The 21,012-nt window shown below is 39.1% G+C and overlaps 1 protein-coding gene across 4 annotated transcripts in view; it reads left to right on the top strand.

The window, feature by feature from the left end:
- The window catches only part of MAP3K20 (mitogen-activated protein kinase kinase kinase 20), a 93,305-nt gene that overhangs the window by 30,543 nt on the left and 41,750 nt on the right, over positions 1 to 21,012 (top strand). For all 4 annotated transcript variants that reach the window (XR_010722129.1, XR_010722128.1, XM_066189923.1 and 1 more), the window contains exons 4-10: positions 3,525 to 3,626; positions 4,403 to 4,468; positions 5,407 to 5,435; positions 5,552 to 5,689; positions 11,562 to 11,648; positions 15,189 to 15,263; positions 20,536 to 20,642. Coding sequence is in view for 2 of the 4 variants with exons in the window: in XM_066189923.1 (XP_066046020.1) it covers positions 3,525 to 3,626; positions 4,403 to 4,468; positions 5,407 to 5,435; positions 5,552 to 5,689; positions 11,562 to 11,648; positions 15,189 to 15,263; positions 20,536 to 20,642 (604 nt within the window). In the remaining 2 variants the exon portion in view is untranslated. The remainder of the gene's footprint in view (positions 1 to 3,524; positions 3,627 to 4,402; positions 4,469 to 5,406; positions 5,436 to 5,551; positions 5,690 to 11,561; positions 11,649 to 15,188; positions 15,264 to 20,535; positions 20,643 to 21,012) is intronic.

Here is a 21,012-nt window from a genome sequence, read left to right as displayed (position 1 = left end):
GATTTAGAATTTTCTCCATTTCCTGTATGGGGCAAACTACTTAAGATAGGAATAGAAAGGAAACCCAAAGCAAAGAAATTTCCCAACTGCTCAAACAAATGTTTGGAGAGATAAAACCCATGAAAGCATGGATTAGGAGGCAAGTTTTCACATGTCTTTAACCTTTCAAAGTTCAAAGTGAAGAGTAGTCTTTTGCATGTGGCACAATCTAATTCCAATTTGAGTCACTGCTGGTCAGGTTTTTATTGGTTCTTAGATGGTGATCAGAGCTTGTGAAAATTCAGTTATTTCTACCTGCCTCTTAGACTTGTAGTTATCACGGCAGATGGCAAGGTAATCTGGTGGGAGTGCATCTGAAATGCAGCACGTTTCAGAGCATGGGGGGCTTTGCTTACTCCCCAGGAGTAGGAGTGTCAGCCTACTGGAGGTCATGGTGTGACAGCCAGCATTCCAGAGGTGCATGGAGTGACCACACTCTGCACCGCTCAGAAATGCACTGATGATGGCATCTAGACAGGAACTTGAATTCCTTCTGGAAGTAATAAAATTAATAGAAATCTAATAAATCAAGTAATGTAATTTTACTAGCCTTTTTAATATAAGTGTAAACCAGCAACCAGAGTAGCAAAGGAGAGATGTAATCAATGACCTAGGATGGTGTCTGGATCAGAAGTCCTCACCTTGATCTCACAAAAGGTCAGTGTTTGAAGGACATATGACCTGCTTACCAGTCACAGGACAGGCAGCAACTAAAGTAATTCACTCTGCTATTGAAAATGGGGACTCTTTAGCTGCCTATGAGAAAGAGACTGTGGTATGTCGTTCAACAGCTTTGTTCCACAGGGAACTCTGATCATACCTGGCTAAAGAGGAAAGACGTTTGGGGATGTTTTAGCAAACTGTGTTGATTCTCCATGCAACTTCTAAGGAGACTGGAGTCCTGTGGGTTGGAATGAAAGCAAGGCTCCATTTCCCCACACCATTTTCAAATGAGAGAATGGCTACTGATAAAAGAAATGTTAATTACGCTTCAAATGTCTTTTAGAGGGATTTTCACTTTGTGATCTTCTGGATGGCCCCCAGTGTTGCAGACAATCCTGTGTTTAGTCAGAGATTCATTTCTTGAGAGAAAACCCCAAACAAGAAGAAATCCTGAGAAATTAATGTTTCTTCAGAGTGATGAAGATGAGAGCATTCAGCCAAGTATTGTCATGCACTGAGCATTAGCTGCATGTAATGTCTTATGTGAGATTGTTAAAGAGTTTTCTGAGAAGGGCTATAGCTGGAGTTAAAAAAACCCAACGTTTTCTTGCTGGGATGTATGTCAGTGTTCCAGCTCATCCTGCTGCCCGGTGAGCTGCTATCATGGATCACATCATTCTAGATGTTCCTGGCCGTCTCTGTCAGCAGCAGTCTCAATATGTAGCTTTCAGATATGGCTTTTGGTCACAGCTGCCTCATCCCCAAAAGTTCTCAGAGCTCATTCCCCCATTGCACAGAGCCATATGTATGCCACAGCCCATCACAGGGTGGGTCCACTAAGGCAATCAGAGCTTTTCTTTCTAAAGCGAATATTTCTTTTCCATTATTGACAAAACATTGTCCTTGCAATATATTTCCAAATCCACAAACTCCTAGTAAATATCTGTGGCATAATAAATACATAGAAGAAATACTAACAGTGGAGCTTTGTTGATTGAAGCTTACTCGCTTCTGTTCACACAAAGTGGCAAAGGGCTGGAGGAGCTGAGTTGTCCCTGACCCTGGTGGATCAAATTATGCATTGTAAAGGCATGCAAAGCATGCAGCCAACCTATTCCTGAAGAATCCATTTATAAGACAGATGATGACATCAAGGGTAAAAAAAGCTTCTGTTTTAATTGTGGAAATGTGCAGGTCAGCAGCTTACTCCTCTCTCGGTGACATCAGAAGCAACACGTCTGTCCTTTCAGTGAGAGCTTGGGCAGCAGTGAGAGCAGCTATCTTACCACTTGAGTGTTTACTTTCAAAGCACTTGCTATTTTCTCCCTCTTTCATTTAGCACTGGAGTCTTCCCATCTGGCTCGCCATGTTCTAGGCTGCAGATTCAGTTTGGTCTATGTTTCCTTCCCCATGCAGCAATCTCCCAGTGTTTTTGATTTCCTTGGTTAGGAACAGTGGAAATTTTTGTATGCATTTACCCTATCATGTTTCAATCATTGATTAATATTATTATTAAAAAAATTCAGACGCATTTGTTGTAGTCTTAAAGGTAATTATTTTGTGGCTGCTTTGAAATGATATGAAGACTTTTAGAGTCTTCTAGATAGGTTCAACATTCTGCCTGAGAAGCACATTGAATAGCCTTGGGAGAGAGGGACAAAAGGTTTAAGTTTCTCCTTGTATCCCCCTGGTCTTTGGGCTACTTGGGCTGCACTGGGTGGCACCTGCCTGCCCTATCATTGCAAACAGATAAAAGAAAATGCATCAGGTGCCTCATCATATGAACCTCATGTTGTGTTTTTGGTGAAACATGAATGAATTCTAAAGAAGATAAAACTTATTTAATAAATACTGAGTAGAAGAGCTACAGCCTTTAAATTGCTATAGATTATCTGCAGCACAAGGAAATTTGTCCTGCTTATCTCAGGGTTAGAATTCTAGTTTCATTCTTCTGTTTTTTATGAACAAATTATTTGATCTGCTGTTCTGTTTCTCCATGGGGAAATAGGAAACTTTCTACTTGCAAACCCTTTCTTTGTAACAGAACATTATATATTTAGCATGTGGCTTTGCTTAAAAAAAAAATTAAAAGTTATGTTTTGTTATGGAGCATCATTTATACACATTGCTGCTCACCAGTGGGGAGTATCCTTTGATTTTGGAAACAATAAGATGAATCTGATACCACCAAACTCATTTGTTAACTGTTCTTCTAATCAAGAGTGGCCAATTCACTGTTGAAAAAAGTAAGAATTTTAGGTTATGTGAAAGTGGTACAGTAGAGATTTGAGTTGTCTCCAGTTTCACACCTAAATGTGTGTATGCCTAACTAGCTTGTTATTCCTGCTTTAAGCTGCACAACTCTGACAGTCAGACTGGATTCCATCTGCCACACTTCCAAATACCAGTGGGCCCCTAATGCCCTTGTTTATACCCACAGAATCTTGCTGTGGGATTCTGTAGGTATAGTTAAGGGAAACTGAAAAAAAATCTGCTTGTTCTGAACAGGGAGCATGCAGAACCTTTTACTCTGGAATTTGAACTGCTTTGCCTGATCTTTCTAATGCCTTTTAATTTTAATGCCTGTTTTTCTGTATCATTATGCTTTTTTGTTTGGTTGGTTTTTTCATTTTTTGTTAGTAGTAGGTTATGTCTGCATAAACTCTCCTACTACACTAGTAATAATATCAGGCTGTTGAACCCAAATTCTTTGTCATTAAGCCAGAGGTTGACTGCTTTCTAGAACTGGCAGAGTTTCTGTTATGTCTTTCAAGTTAGGTGCAATGTTTTTAAATGTCTTGTTTGTTTCTGTTTTTTAACAGAGTATGCTTCTGCTGGCTCACTGTTTGATTACATTAATAGTAACAAAAGTGAAGAGATGGATATGGATCATATCATGACCTGGGCCACTGACATAGCTAAAGGTAAGCAAGAAGAGTGGTGTATACTGCCCTACACAGCCAGCAAATGTACAGTTTTCCTTAGAAAGTCAGGAAAGCCTTCCTAGTCTTCCTTAATCAGATGGTACTAAAACCAATCAAACATATATAAATAAAAAAAGCAAAACCCATTCACTGTTCTTCTTAACATGTTCCTTGTTTGTTATGAATCAAAAATATTCTGGAGTGAAAATGGCTTCTATGAGCCAGTTCTGGTGTGCCCCTAAATCCCAAGAGGATAATTTTGCTGATGTAGAGTAATTATGAGGTAAAGTGCATAATTGCCCTTACATTTGATTTGATTTGATTTGGGGCATTTAAGGAAGCTGAAGGCTTATTCTCAGCAAATATACTAAAGTTCTTCATATAATAATGTAAAACAAGCTGTTCCATCCTTTGTGTTCTCTGTGACTGACCACACAAGAATTAGTGTAAACTAATGAAAGAAAAAAGTAAATTCTTATCTGGCTTAATTGTGTAGACACCTCCTTAACTATATAGTTAGAGCAAATAACTACATATAATGTTAAAAACCATTAGCATATCCATATAGATGCTCTGAGAGATACGTGAGCTTTGCTTAGTGCTTTTTACTCAAGGTAGATTATGGGAAGCTTTGCTTCTCCTTTAGCACATCAATATGGCACACAGGTATGGCAACTCATAATGAGTGCAACTAGTGGGAACCAGGAATCATGACTGCAGATATGTGATGGCCCTGCTCAGCCTGTCTAACTAGATTGTTCCTTTGTTTTGTGTAGGAATGCACTATTTACACATGGAAGCTCCAGTCAAAGTTATCCACAGGGACCTGAAGTCCAGGAATGGTAAAGTAGCAAAACACTGAAAAGCTCTGTTTTACTGTTACCTGTTAATGTGGCATTCAAATCTGTGCCTGAGCTTTGTGAACAAGCAGAACTAACTAATGCCTTGGTTGTCATCAAAGCTGCACTTGTTGAGGCACAGAAAAGCTTGTTCCCTGTTCCCCATCCTGAGCCTGTCTGAAGTTCATTACAGACCTGGCATCATCTAGAGTGGAGTGGAGGGCTCTTTCATCTTGTATCTTGCTGGCCATGATTGGCCATGAAAGATGATGAAGCTTTCAGATACTGCATGGGCACTCCTCACTTCTTTTTTCTATTTGGAAACGTTGAGTACCAGGAAGGGCTGGCAGACACCAGACACAATAGACTGGATAAGGTCTATTATTTCTTATCAGAAAATCACGTCTTTACTGTGGTCTTTTTTGAGGTTTGACAGATATTCAGGCTTTTGAGTGATACATGTTCAGTGTGGAGTCTGAATTTAGCAGTAGACAGTAGTTTCTGAAACTTGCTGAACATTGCCTTTTAGATGAAATTTCTACTACTAGTGGTGGGATAGGAGAGGCACAGATTTTAATAATGCACACAGGGAGATAATAGTAAAGAAATATGTAGGTCTCACCTCGGTTGTAGGTTTTCTCCTTTTATTAATGACTCTTCCAGAGTTAAACCTAAGTGTACTGGGGAGAATGAAGTTCATTTGTGTTGCTGTCTTTTAACTCAGTAAGGCCTGAAAAGGTTTTGCGTTTCTTCAGAGGCTTGCAGGTATTCAGCAGATGTTCTGTCAGCTTCTCAAAGAAACCAGGACAGGTGTGCACATTCAGATGCTGGCTCACCTTAGGGTCATTTGTCTTATTGAAAAATGAAGTATTTGGGTGTCAAAATGTATTGGGCTTGCTTTTAACATTCTTGTAACCTTTTGGTTTTTTTTTCATTTTCAGTTGTTATAGCTGCTGATGGTGTGTTAAAGGTATGAACACTTTATTATTTGTAGAAAGATGCTGCTGCTTGACTGGATTTTCCATGTCTGATGAATGAGGTTGATACTCTTAATACCAGGGGGTTTTTTTTGGGTTTTTTTGACAGATCTGTGATTTTGGTGCCTCGAGATTCCACTCCCATACGACACACATGTCATTAGTGGGCACTTTCCCATGGATGGCCCCAGAAGTTATTCAAAGTCTTCCAGTGTCTGAGACATGTGACACATACTCGTACGGAGTGGTGAGTGCCTCATCTCTATGCATTGTGACAGAATTCATGCGGTGCAAGAGCAACAAAAACTGCCACACATCCTTTTACGACTGACCCATAATTTATATTTATATGCTTGAAAATTATAGGAAGAACATACTATCTTGAATGTTCAGTAACATCTGATTTGATTAGAAGCATGCCAGTGTAGGAAGTGCATGTTTTGCCACAGTTATTCAGCATATGTCCAAAGGCTTTCAGGAGCTACTGAATAACCTGCATCGTGAATCTGTGCTTTTGGGTTTTTTTTGTGGAACCAAGGCGAAAAAGCTTGTCTTGTAATAGGGGTGTAACAGGATGAAATCATTAGTGTTCCACTTTCCCCAAAATAGAGTGTCACTGATTTTCATTAAAAAGCAACTGCTCTATGCTCAATTGTTTAAAGGATGCTGCTATCACCATCTGTGAGAATAGACCCCATCTGAAAATGCAGGAGCCCAGTATTGCTTTGCTGAAGGGTGAGGAATCAGTTATAGTTCATAAGAATGTCAGGTTTTCAGATTCAGTAATGTGAATTACTTTACTCTGTCCACAGCTAAACTCTAATTTAGTTTTGCTCTGCAATGCAAAGTAAGTTAGAAATAGCCCTGCTGGCTAGTTGTGTGCCTAACCCCATAGCCTTTCTCTGGCAGAGGACAGTAAAGAGTACTTGGGGGAAAAGGAAAGGAAGTAGAGCTGTAGTTTCCATGTATATTGGTGCATTAACCATTTTTCTGTTTGGATTCAACAGTGGGTGGCAGAATGAGAAATTCTTCACTACCTGTCAAGTGTTATCATTCTCTTTGAGGAATGGAAGGAGATAGATGTGAGGGAGGCACTGTGGTTTTAAGCTATGGCTGTACATAGCTAAGCTGATGTCTCAGTGGAGGGTGACTTAAACTTTTTGCCAAACAGTTGTTTATAGTGAGAAAAATTTTCAAGACATGATGTGACATCACTTAAAAATTAAAGTTTGAAAGGAGCCTATATTGTCAGATTCAAAACCCTTGCTTGCTTGCTCAACTGAACTAGGTCACAAAGAGTAAGAGAACATAAGCTAACAAATGTAGATGTTAATGTAAACTGTTACTGGAAGCAATCACATATTATCCACTGAAGGGAAAGATTCCAGTTTCAAAACAGAACAACAATGTTAGAGGAAAAATTCCAAACATGGTATTATAGTTCAAACTGCTGACATAGTCATCCTAGTTTTAATTTACTTTAGGTAATATTTTCAAAGTGGGAGAAGGTAAGAAAGTGTTTAATATCTTATCATGTCGAGTGTTAACAGTGCCTTGGGAACAGTATGTTGTGCAAAGTTTATTTTACCTCATTCAAAAAGTCAGATTCCTTTGATACTTCTGTGCTTGGAGGTAGAACTGGACTACCCTCTTATGAAAACAGTTCAGTGTTACCAGAGTATTTTAACATTGTTATGGGTGTGTAGTGCTACTTTAGAATGTCTAGTAATGACCCACAATTTTTAATATATTATTTTTGAACTAATGTGTTCTACTATGGGTAGAGGCTTATGAATTCATAAGCACTGAGGAGTAATTAATCTTTTTATAACTCTAGTCTTGTAACGCTGTCATTTTCAGAGGAGATGAGGGGTAGAAATGAAGAATGGCAGTGGCCCAAGTTCTCTGTTTCTGAAATAACTGATTTAAGGGGGTCATACCTGCAAGAAATGGCCTGAATATAATATTGAAAGTTGGAATCTCCCTATAATAAGTGTTATGACTACCAGAATTAGCTAGGGGTCTGAAAACAAGAAATCTGAGAAAGGGTATTTTTGTCTCTTTAAGTTATCATCATCTATAAAAACAAAATGTAAAGAATCCCTTTTTGAAGCATAACACTTGCCAGCAGCTTTTGTGCTAGAGAGACAAATCTGCTTTACTTCAGTTAAAGTCCTCTTAACAAAGAACAGAATCCTTTCAAATGTAAACTAGTAAGATGCTAGGAATAGATATTTCATTTGCAATATTTGTCATCTTCCCCATGGTTTTCTTTAATTTCCTTTCTTCTATTTTTTTATCTGACAGTCTTTTCTTTCTACAAACCAATCTGTGATTTTAAATATTCTGCTTAAGCTGTGCGAGAGCTTTTTTCCATGAAGTGTTGAAGTCTTTCTGCAGCCTCATATGTCTGAGCTGCTTCTCAGCTGAAATGAATTTTCCTTTTTGTGAACAGTTGTATACATGTTTATAGCTAATGTTTAGATTAGCTTGTCCTGCTCTTCATGGATGGTTAAACAGGTCTATGTATTCTCTGAGATACATGGTCAGTAATTTATAATACTGTCATGAAATGCTAAAACTAAATTTTCCAGGAGAATTTATTACCACACAAAGACAGATCTTACACTTTCCTTCAGCCATGCTGTAGTTCTCTTCTCTGATCCATTTCCAAGTCTGTACTCCAAACAACTGAAACCAAGTGTTACAAGTGATCAACCCTGAAACTGACTTCTATGTCACTGGATGTTGCTCAAAAATTATTCCTTGCCATCTCTGCCATTCCTTGCTATCTCTGCCAGATAGGAAAGTGTATGTGGAATGACAGTGTCACTCTAAAAGCTGTTTGAAATCATGAAGACATATGCTCAGAATATGTTATCCTGGTAGAACTGTTTGTAGTGCACCAGTGTATGTTTGTGTATCAATATAAATGTGTTTAATCGCAGAAAGCTTATCTGATGTGGCTGAATTTTTTTATCACTTACAAGAACAAATGAGTAAAACCATTAATTGGCTATTGGTGGCATAGAGTCTGCCATTAAATGTAGCAGCTGTTCAAACACCGCTTTAGTTATGAGAACATATGTTATTTATAGAGGGAATGTTGGCCAGCTCCAGGGGTTATCCCTTACTCTTTTTGAAAAGAATGATGCGATCTTTAACTGCAGTTGGATCAATGCAGAGAAGACAGACCTAATTTTCATGTCTAAGGGCACTACCTCTGTTGAGTGCAATGCTAATGCTTATGCTGTGGCTCCTGACCATTGTCTATCAACAGCAGTTTCCTACCACACAAAGCATTTTTTTTTTCAGGCAAGGTGTTCAGAGTGTTTTCTTTTCCTCAGATTACTTTCTTGGATGTTCCCCTATCCAAATGGCACTTTGAATCTTTGCTGGCTTTGCACTGCTATGGGGATGGGGAATGGGGTAGAGGTGTTGTGGGTTTAATTTTTCCTTTGACTTATTGTCACTTAGTTGAGAGGATGGGAAATGAAATGCACAGCTGAGCTGATGGAAGTAAGTGTGTGAGCTTTGTCTGAAGATGAAGATCACATATTTCTTATTCTCAGGTTCATGTATAGGGTGAACATGCATACATTTATCTCTCCTCTTTGTTCCTCTGTATGCAAAGATGAGTCCAATATCTTCAGAGGCTGCAGCTTACAAACCACTAAAATTAAATGGCCTTGCTTTGGTTTTCATCATTGTTTCTAGCTTGGCTGTTTTCTCTGTGAGCACCTGCTGTCCATCATCACAAAGATGTGATGTGATTGGTGATCCTCACCATCGCAGGTGGGAGGGGAAGTGAACTATGTCAGTCTCAATTAGATTATACACCATAAAGGAAAGATAAATTGATTTCCATATGAAGTGAGATGGGGAGCCAGTTCTGAAAATGAACAGAGTGTCCCTCACAATAAAGAGGCTGGGGTAAGTTAGGTTGAGGTCCTTGTCTGCTGCTGCATCACCCTGGGGAGAGGAAGAGGCAAATGAGAATGCAGACGGTACCCATTTGCTGCTTTTTAAGACTGCTGATGCAACCATTCACCTTAGCTGATGATTCAGGGTAGCTAGTTCATAAGAAGGGGTTGAAACTTCTGTAAAACTGAACATAGAGACACGTCACCATTGGAAGGAAAGGCTTTCTCTACATATTTGGCCTGAATATAAAAATTGCATTGTTTTTAAAATATTTCCTAAATCTGTGTAAAGTAAATACAAAGGTTTCCAACGTCCCGCTTTTTGTATCTTTTGCTTTCATTTATTAGTAAAATAAAGGCATCAAGAAAAATCCTTCATATTGTGTCAAATGGCTGTTTTTCTCTTCAACTATGTGCAGTCTTGGAAGAGTTTTTAGCTAGCACTGTTGGTTTAGGGAGGCAGTGATCTGTTTGGGCAGTGGAAATAAACACTAAAGGTGTCATGATAAAGGAATTCGGTGCAAAATGTTCTGCACAAGCATATGCGCATGAATGAAGCAAGACAGCTCTTACAATTTACAGTCTTCTGAAAGAAAGGTAGCACAGCAGTCGTTTTCCAGCTCAAGGTTCTTGAAGACATTTAACATGTATTTCATTATGTTCTTTACTTCGAAGGTTAGTATCTATTGCCTTATCTGATGTGCAAACTTGAGTTTTTTCCTCTGTAGTTTCATGGTACAGTCCCAACAGATGAGGTTGTTCTGCAAGGCTGCTCAACTACATGTTTGACTTGGTCCAGGGACATTTGTTTTAAACAGACTGTTTTGTACACTCTTTTTTTGTCTGAAGTACATGGGACTGGTATTTCTTTTCTTTCTCTCATAATTAAATTTCCTCCTCTACCAGGAGAGAGGTGATAATTTGAGTTAAAACTGAGGTGCCTTTTTTCCTTCTGAAAGGATTGAACTGAGGCTAACAGGATAAGTGAATATGTCTGTGATAGTTCTCCCCATGTATTTCTTATTCTCAGAGAAACTGTTCTTATTTTTCCAAGATACACTTACCTTTACTAATCAGTCTTCCTACTCAAGCAGAATTATTCAAATAGGTCTATTGTTGGAGTACCCTGTTCACTTGATTGAAGGCCCAATTCTGCTTCAGTGCATTTTTTTTGCTTGACCTCCATCTGCCAATATTGTTGCATTTGCTTTCTCATTATCTTCATAGCTGTCCAGAATCAATTCAAAATGATGCAGCTGGAATAAACCTGGGCACTAACCCAAACAGTGAGGATATAGAGACTTGCATAAGGATCTTAATGCATTTTGGAAAATCATGCATTAAAGATTTTTTGTTGTTGTTGTTGTTATATTTGATATATGAGCAGAAGAAAAGGTTTGTAGATATTTGCAACAAGATGTGTATATGAAAGTTCTGCTTTAAAAAAAAGGGGCCATATACAAGTGGAGGTACAAAGTGCTATTAATTTGGTTGAATTCCAGTATGTTGTCCCAATGGCAGAAAAACAAGTTGGATTCATTGACTTGAAGCCCTTTTGATGATGTCAAACTCCTTTCTACAGAGTAGCTTAGACTCTTGGGTACTGTGTTACCAAAAGGCTAAAAGCATGCAAAATTAGGAGATCTTTGTATATCTAAGGACAGTACATCTGTCGAGGAGAACAGAGTAATTTTTTATATGCTGTATATTACTTAGTTTAACATGATCACATACTCGGAGATAAACAATTGCAGTTTTGATGGAAAATGTATATTTTTATAGGCATATCAAAGGAGCAAAATACCATTTGGATCATATTCATTGGTTGCAACTGCATGGAAATATTTTTAAATGAAAAATTTCTGCAAAGCAAAGATATGTCTAGTTGGAGCTGAGAAGGAGAGGAAGAGTTCATTGTCTTCCCAAGTGCCAGTTGCCAAATGTGAACTTTATAGTGTACAAAGATAGTAAAAAAGCAACCCAGTTTTTCATCTTGGCTTTTCTGTAGAGGAAAAAGCAAAAACATTCAAATTAATTTTGTGAGAGGATCTTGCACACAAACACTGGTCCAAGTTCCTGCAAATGAAAACTGGTTGCCTGGTAATTGGATACAGAATAGTGCTGTATCAAGGTTTAATAATGTATTTAAAATACAAAGTACAGAAATAAAAATGCTTTTCTTTTTTTCTCTTCCAGGTTCTCTGGGAGATGCTAACAAGGGAGGTCCCCTTTAAAGGCTTGGAAGGATTACAAGTAGCTTGGCTTGTAGTGGAAAAAAACGAGGTAAGACTACGTTTCTACATTCAGGTACATAGATCAGAAAACAGTATTGGGGTTTTGCAAAAGACTTTTTCATCTTCTTCAAATTGAAAGTAAGTTCACGCGTATGGAAAGATTAGCAGTAGGAGCTAACACAAAGGGTCAAAGTGATGTTATTCCTCATGAATGGACCCTTTACATCTAATTGTTGCAGCTTCACGTCGTGATGCTGTAGATCAAAAATTGTACAAGTACTGTACTAGTTTCTCAGTCTCAATTGTAAAACCTAGGGGTTTGTTCTTAGTGATGAAAGAAGCCATTGCGTCCAAGGTAGGGGAACAGTTTAACTCCATCTCCTGCGTTTAGGACATCTTTTTACTGGCCGGGAGTTGATATATCTGTAAGAGACCTTCAGCTACTTCAACTTAACTCTCCCAGCAGGAGTCACTATAGTACAAGAAACTGCCGCTTAGATGAAAATTTCAAAAATAAAAGAAGAAAAAATAGTTTTAAAAAAAGAGAGAAATTACAGTTTTGCCACCTACGTTCAACACGACATTGAAGATGAGCTCCTCACTGGTATCGGCAAGGCTGTGGCATAGCTGCAAGCCTCCTCATGCAGAGTCTTTCCATTTCAAAAGCACTTCAGTGGTGTAAACACCGTTTGTACAGTGTCCCCAGCCTCGCTTTTCTTCTTCTCTCAAATTGAGGCTTTCAGTTAGTTGGACATGTGAGCGTATATCTGAACACATAGTCCCTTGATATCAAAGACAGTAACTACATTTAAAAAACATTTAAAGTTGTGACTGTACCACACACAGACAAGCATGGAAATCCTCCACAAAGATGAAACCTCCTCTATCTAGACACAGCGGAAGCTTGGGAAACATTACAATGGCGAGGCACTGGCTGTACAATACAGATTTCTATTATTCTACATAAACTGTTTCTCAAAATGCTTCAGAGTTAAACAGAGGAGTTAGGTTTCCTCCTCTTAGTTTAATGTTTTTTGTTGGTGTTTTTTTCCCTCGCTCTTTTTTCTTCTTTTTGAGGACTGGATTAATTCCAGTGAGTGACACTGTGATATACCAATTAGTTGGAAATGCTACACTAACAGTGTGAAGATTGTGAATGTGGTCTTCTACTGCATTTATCAGAGCAGGGGGCACAAAGACATTCTTTCTCCTAGTTTAGGAAAAGCCTCACACATCATTTTGAAGGAGGAACCATAAGGCCTTCCATCAACAGTATTTGGTTCTTGTGCCTACCACATGCAGTTTTATGTAACGGGTACAGAGTGGCATTGGGAATGTTGTGGAGAGATGCAGTCACATGCTGAAACATGTCAGAGAGTACAACACACATTTCTCTACAGTTTTCCAGAACAAGGAATTGTGTAAAATACAGTATGAACAAAATGTGGATGTAACTATTTTACTCATGGCTGAAGAAACCTAAGGGGTGGCATTCTCAGAGCCAGCTCTTTGCCTGTCAGGTACCACTAGCCTGTTGGTACCATTTTCCTTAGAGAGCTGTGAGAGCTTAGAGGGCATTGCAGACTTAATTTTTTCTGGCCATGACATGGGTAACATGTCCAGCATAAGCCTTGTAAAAGTCAGTTTGTACTTCGCTTCTTCTTAGTTTTCTGTGTCCCAAAACAAGTGTAAGGGTCAGGTTCTGCTCTCAGTTCAGTCTGTTGATATCAGTGAGATTGCATGGTTCCATTCCACAACAGGATTGGACTACTGTTGAGCCACTCCTCCATTTTTTGGACTGCAAGTCTTGTGTTAATATCAGTGAGGGATTGAGGCCAAAGCATAATTGCATAAGGTGAAAAATCCCCTTTGTGAAGCCTGAGGCCAGCAAATGGACTAGATTCTAATGTTTCTGTATGGATCTCCTTTGATACTATGCATAATTTCAGTGTTATTTTTATTCTGGTAGAGATATTTTTAAGCCATTTTTTTAAGAAAAGCAAGGCATGAGCGTTCAGGTTATGCTAGACATGATCTCATTATAAATTGCCACTGAGAAATATATTCTTTATTATAACATGACATTTGGAACCTGCTGCCTCTATATTACATTTTATATAGGCGACATTCTTCGGAAGTGACACAAGTGGTGATTGCAACTGATTGTCCTCTTCCTGGAACAGTGAGGGTTACAGACAATGCTGCAGCAAGACTAGCCAGTGTACTTTTAAGCTAATGCCTCAATTAGAGATCAGGCACCAGTACAACTTATTTATGCATTGTACGAATTTCTGTGTATTTCTTCCATTGAAACCCTTGCATGTTAAGTTATGACATTAATAATCAGACTTATGCAGTACCCTGCCTCTGTATCTCATGTCTCCAGTTCTTACAGGGTTTGAATGCTTTTGGAGCAGAATTTTTTAACTCTTACTTTTGGCTGCTGCATCTTGTAAGGCTTTGCAGGTCACGCTGCAGTAATGTAATGGTACAGAGTGACATAACTTGCTCTGCTTTGCTTCTGAAATGGCAATAGTAGGGCATATGAAAGGGTTAGTGGCAACCTTCTGGCAGGTTAGTCTGAACAGGAATGTAATACCTGGTTCTTACCTCTTAGAGGCCAAGAACCTTTTTTCCAGCTTGACCCCTCCTACATTTGGACTCATTTTCACTGAGAAACTGGTTTTCTAACTTTTAAAAATGTATTTATATAATATGAAACATCTGAAGTCAGTTAACAGCTTTAGTGAGAGCAGAGGGATCTCCTTCAGTGTGTTATGTTGGAAGCATATGCAGTCAAGTGAAAAGGCTTCAGTATTTGTGTATGTGTATGTGAGAAAGGATTTGCTTTTAGGCTTTCCATTCTGCAGGCAGGCTGTTAATGTAAAAATCTTCTATTTTAAAACTCTCAGCAAATGAAACCAAACTAGCTTCAAACCAATTCTCTCTAGTCAGTGGTCCTGGCTATAACCAGCAACTCCCTGTCTTCAGTCATTAGGAAATATTTATGAGTTCACTGTGCTCTGTGAGTGCTTTCTGAGATCTGCATGTCCTCATTAATCCTTCTGACCACAGGCTCATGAAACGTCTCTTGTGTCATGTAGAGTTTCACTTAACTCTTTTAAACTCACGTAATGTAATCTACATTTCAGCTATTTGTGTGTCAAAAGTGATTATAGTATGGTACAGCTAGATCATTTATGTGGGAGAAAGGAATTAAGGCAAGCTGTCCATTATGCTTATCTGACAAGCATCTTAAAATACTATGCAGTAACCTCCACAAACGATTATATTTTAGTATTAAAAGCTGTTTTTCTTGGGTTTGCTTCTTCTCTCTGAGCTTTCTTAAGGAACTCCTTTTGTGAATTTAATACATTGCTTTCTTCTAGGTCTGTTAAAAATTATTTGTGCTTCTTGCTAGTGTTAGTAATTTTGATTTTTCTTTCTAATATGTCTCCACAATTTTATATTGTGTTTAAAAGAGAGAGTGTGCTTTAATTCTTTGAAGTCTGTTGGTTTCATAGGAAATTGCTTAGTAGCAGCTTAAAGGGAAATGCATCCAGTAACTGGTACATTTTCTTTCCATTAGAGATTAACCATTCCAAGCAGTTGTCCCAGAAGTTTTGCAGAACTGATGCACCAGTGTTGGGATGCTGATTCAAAGGTAATTGTGTGTTTGATTTCTGCACCACCACCCCAGACTTTTTTTGCAAAGTGCATTAGCATTTCTTTGGGTGATAAGTCTGAGCTGACAACATTGACACATTTCCTCACAAAGGTACCCAGGACTGTCTTTTTTTTTTTAATGTAGGTTTATATATTTATACCTAAATCTCTCTCTCTCCCCCCCCTTTTAATCAAGAGGTACTATGCTGCTAACTTTCCTGACTACTAAAGACAATGGCAGGAAATATGGTAAGATGGCAAAAATGTAGCCATTTTGGAGCAAGTGGAAAAATTCTGGGTTTTATATTTTCTTTCAAAGGTTAATACTTAATCCCTCTTGGATGCATGTGAGCATCACATTATGAAATACAAATTTCAAGTTCCAATTCTGTGCCCTACTTGTGTTGACAACACAAGTACAAGTAAAAAATAAGTTAATCCGTAAAACATGGGTAGGAACAGCAGCAACACATTTTAAATTAACATTAAACCTTTCCTAATCTGTTCCCTTAGGGATTGAATGGTGAGCTTTATAATGACTGTACTGTAATAATATGATAATAGCAGTGCTGTTTAACCATGAAAACAGAATAAAAAGTTAAAAGAGCCGCACCATTGTCACTATTAATCTGCTGCCACAAGGAAGGGATTAAATAAGTATTTAGACAGTAAAAGCTTTTGTAGATTATGAAAGTTACCTTCTTTAAAGAGACTTTGTGACCATCCTGTTGTACATAAAACTGGCTGAAAAGAGCCTGTGGGCATACTAGCTTTAGTACCAAGTATTAACATCTATTTCCTTTGCCTGTGAAAGTATTTGAGACATTGAAGAATAGTTAAGCAAAGGAAATTGTGCTTTTTTTCTCAAGTCAAGGCACCAGGAAGAACTTCATTTCTTTAAACTCAGGAGAAAGTTAGCTACTACTTCAGAGAGATCAAGATTAATTCCAAGACAAATTAGAGCATATAGGTGCTTTAAACTAGAATTCATTGCCAAAGAGTAGCCATAGAAGAATAACATGAGAAAGGAAATACCCATTCTTGGGCTCTCTTTTAAAAGCAAGGGGTTGCTTTCCTGCAGAATGGATCTGGAAGACTGAGATCCATCAACATGTGATTTCCATATGAATAGATATACAATTGCCATTCTCTTCATAACTCCTTGTATCCTCCCCACAGAAGGGAGGGAAGAAAAATGCTTCGAGTTTTTGAATCTACAAGTAGGCTGCTTAAGTTCTAGGTCAATACTGAAAAGGACTTTCAGTGCAACTGCTTATCTTTACTAACTGCTCCCAAGTGTCAGCATCACTACCAAAGGCCTCAGAATAAGAATTATTTGAGCTTCTTTTCTGTAATTGTAGCACATACTAGATCAGCTCAATCTCTGCCTTGTTCGAGCCACATCCATAAGTGTCCGAAGGACTGTTGCTGTTTCTCAAGGAGAGGGAGGGATTTGCATGTTGTAAAAGAATGATGCTGAGACATCAGGCTGTGTTCTGTCTGATAGAGTAATTTATCTGGGTGTGGGCTGGTTCCTGGGGACATTGTTCCCAGAGGTATCTCTGATGCATGCAAAGTGTGAATCTCACATGAGATGGGGTTTTTCTGACAGTCTGCTCTTCAGCAGGTTTTTTTTTTCATGCAGCTCTTCTCTGTTAGGCAATTACAGCTTTGTTCACATGACTGAAATGGAGTAATCTGTGGTCACAATTTGGACATGTGACTGACTTATTCAGTCACGTGCTGGGAAAGGTTCGCTGCTTACAGCTCTCAGAATGCTTTGATAAAGGGCTGTGTGGCCTGCATGAGCCAAAAGATGGAGCACGCTCCTCTGAAATACTGCTCTGTGTAACGTTCCCTTTTCGCCAGGATTAGCTTTAGAAAATCAGATTGTTGATGCATGAACAAGTTACTGAAGGTCAAGCAGGGGTGAGCTTGAGTATGTCAGCTGCTCAAAAGCAGTTGCTAAGGTGCATACTTCCAGTCCACAGAAGTATGAGGTAACTTTTGGTGGCTTACCCCTGAGAAATGAGGGAAATGCATTTATGGTGGGGCTGAGGAATACACTTGGAGAGCTGCTGCAGAGCAGCTGGAGTGTCAGACACTGCTCACACCATAATTTCTTCATGGGAACAGAGTTATTAATGTTACTTTGAATTCTTAAGAATTTCTTCACACATGGAGAAAAATATCTGTAGTGTTCCATCTGATACTTGGAATGGTAGTCTTTATGCAGTTTAAACTGCTAGTTGAAACAAACAGCTCACACTTTAAAATTTCTGCCAAACAAGTTGCTTTTCCTTGGGTATTAGGTAATTGGAGAAATAAGGTTGCTCATCACTGATGTCCTTGTTTACTGGGGTTACTTGCTTTTGAGACATGGGTGAATAATTCTTTCTCATTTCATCTGTTCCTTCAGTTTCTCTCCACATCGAAAATGTTTATAAATTATGGAGTATTTTAGTGGAAATCAGAAATCTGGAAACAGAGAAGAAACAAAAAATGAAAGACGTATGGATTAAATATCTTGGTTTTATGCAGACCTATTCAGTAAGAAATAGTGAGTGGAAGGAAACAATGAAAACATTAGCCAGAATTATTTCGAGAGGGGCATATATTTTAAAGATTTCAGTATGAGACATCACAGATATAAAGGGAAACAGTTTTCAAAGGCGACTCATGCCTTGATATTTTAAGAATCCCATATAAGGGCTTTCTAGAAAGTGCTAAGCAGTTACCCACCGAAAAGAAGACCTTTTTTTTTTTTTTAAAGTTTCTCTGCTGAGGCTCCCAGTTTTACAAATCACTTCTTGCCAGTTTTAACCAAGGTACCACTCTGCATTTAGAGTGCATTTGTTAAGTCTCAAATTATCCTTTCCTAGGGGCAAGAGACCAACAAAACCCACATGACCGGGTAGGCTTGTGCCTTCCTGTCAGGGTTTGCCTCCATGCAAAGCTGTTACCTGTAAATCTGGCAGTTGTGAAGCTGGCAGGGTAATTGCTGGCTGTTTACAGAATTTGCACAGCTGGAGATGTACAGTACTTTGACAGTACTGTGTGACTCTGCATTTGTTCCAGCTCCAGTTGCACCAACTCAGCAGCTCTTTTGCCTGTAGTGCAGGACCCACAAAGTGATTGTTGCTGCTTCTCCCAAATCAGTTGGTTGGTCCTTTTGCCTGCCCTTATTAAAAGCCCTGTTTTCTGTCTTTGTCTCCACTCAGGTTACTCCAGGTGAGCCTGGCAGTAGAGTTGACTGTGCTCACTTAGTGTCAGCCCTGCCCTATACTTCCCAGTATACACCTGAGAAAAAAGTAGCAAGCAAAAACTCATAGTTGTGTTTTGTAAATTACTCTGAATAGTCCATAAAATGTTGTACATAATGCAGCATGGCAAGGTTTGGTGGTGTCTTCCTGAAAATAGAATTTGTTTAGTGTAGGTAGGCACATTGTGTACTTGCCAGTCTGTGTACAATGTGTAGCAGTTGCAGTACCCTGGTAAATTGCAGGGAGCTACTATCTCCTGTCTGGCAGCTTCCTCAGCATTTGGGAGGCCCTTGAATCCCTTCAGCAGTTCACATCCACTGGTGTGGTTACAAGAGATGCAGCTGTAGCAGCAAAAAGGATGCGAAGGCTGGTCAAAAGTTCTTCTGCCCCAAAACTGCACTGGAGTTGGTGGTGCCATGGATGGGTTTTGTGCTCTCTGCCCCCAGTGCAGCCCACTCATGACCGGGGTGTTTGGGCTTTTCCCAGGGTGTGTTCAGAGGATCTGCTCAGCTGTGGCAGGTCCAGCACCAGCATGCACGTGGAGGGGAGGAGGGCTGCCTCCCCAGCCCCCTGTAAAGGCAGGGTGACCCTGCTGGGTGTCCATACAAGGGACTATGTCACCAATAGGAGCAATGTGCTGCTTAACAGTACCTGTTGCTGGGAAGCTCTGCATGCCCAGTGTGCTGTTTCTGCATGCTGGGCTGGGGAACAAATTGCGTAAGCACTTGTGGCTGGGGCAAGCGTGTCTGTGGCAGAAAATCTGTGTAGCTCACTGAACTGCCCATTGCCTGAAATCATGGAGGTGGACCAAAAAATGACAGACAAAGCCTTCAGTTACAGCCGAATAGTGCAGCATTACACTATAAGAGAGCTTGTCTCTTTTTTTGTTATGCATTTGACACTTTTTCATGCTGTTTGACATTTAAAATAAAGAAATTGTCTGTCTTTTATAATGTGGAAATCACTTGGATCTTCCTGAGAGAGACACCTCAGCATTGTTCCTAATTGTTTTTGTGCTCCCAAATTAAAATGCACGTTTTAATTGCGGCATCTGTAATTTTAGCAGAAATGGTATAATTAAAGGCACGGTAGAGAGAGAATGTGCATCATCCCCTTATTATGTATCTACATTTTGTTTCAACCTTTTGTCTCAACCTTGTCTGGGGTCTGTCAAACAGACTAACAGAGTCAGTGCTCTTGCAAGAAACACATTTAACTGGCTTTTTCAGTTTTCAGTTATTATCCTACTTCACAGCTTCCCCTTGGGACTAAGGGAAAAGTAAAAAAACCCAAAAACCCAGAAAAGTTTTAACTGGTCTTTCTGATTTGTGAGCACAGTGGGCCTTGGATGGAGAGCCCTGGAACAGAAAGTTCAGCAAATGAGCCCAGGACAGAAGAGCACAGGGTCCACTAATGTGAGCTTAGCTGCCAGGCAAGACATCTTTCCCTAGGCTCAATCTTCACTTCTTGCCTGGCTGCTTCTAAAGTAGCAAAGTGAGAGTTTTTCTGAAAGTATCTCCTCTGCAAGAGGGGAACTGCAGCCAGAAACCTGTTTTTGATAGGCAGCTAAATGGCTTGTTCACACACCAAAGAGTTTATGTTAATACCTGTAAAAGGCCATCTGTATAATTACCAGTTGCTGATGGTCCAGCCTTCTCTATTTGGAAGCATTTTCCCTCTTAGCTTGAGAAAAATTATTCTTTCGAAATAAGAATCTAGATGATTATTGATGATTCTAATGTTAATACTGTTTTACTAGTAGACATGGGAGACTAAGCTAAGGCTTGAGTCCTACTACTAGCCTGTGTGACTCTTCTCAAACTTCTTTAATGGAAGAACAAAAAGAAACCATTTACAGACTTACAGTCCTCTTGTATTAAGCTGTGGTCAGAAAGAAGTGTGGCAATTCCTGTTAATTGTGGGGTTTCAATTGAGAAATTCCTGCAGATAGTTTTAGCAGTTTCATGTGAATGCAAATGCTCTGTTTTGGTTTTCTTTTTTCTTCAGAAAAGACCATCTTTCAAGCAGATTATTTCAATCCTGGAATCTATGTCAAATGACAGCAGCCTTCCAGACCAGTGTAACTCATTCCTGCATAACAAGGCGGAGTGGAGGTAAGTTTTCTTCCTCCCTCCCAAGATGATATGATGTGGTTTTACACTGAAATGGGATGAGTGGGTTTTTTTCAGAAAGACATCAGACTCCGATGATGTACTGGTAGAAAATATGTGTGCTTGAAGTATTTTTAGAACGTAACTTACCTTGTTGTTTTTCAGGAATGCCCAGAATGTTGCGAAACTTGTATTAGGAGCCAATGCACTTAGCTGTACCCTATATTTATTATTACACTTGTTTAGGCATCATGATATTTATGGTTTTGTGATTCACATCTTAAAACCAATTACAAGTTTTCAGTCAATAGAGTGAAGGCGAAAGAACTCGGATAACATGTAGGTTTGATGCCATTTTCATAGAAAGTGTATC

Source organism: Chamaea fasciata, unplaced genomic scaffold, assembly GCF_029207755.1.
Source record: "Chamaea fasciata isolate MVZ Bird 193981 ecotype frontalis unplaced genomic scaffold, bChaFas1.0.hap1 SCAF_8, whole genome shotgun sequence".
In the NCBI taxonomy this organism is placed as follows: domain Eukaryota; kingdom Metazoa; phylum Chordata; class Aves; order Passeriformes; family Sylviidae; genus Chamaea; species Chamaea fasciata.
The sequence above is the reverse complement of the archived record's forward strand: the minus strand, read 5'-3'. Positions and strand labels throughout refer to the sequence as shown.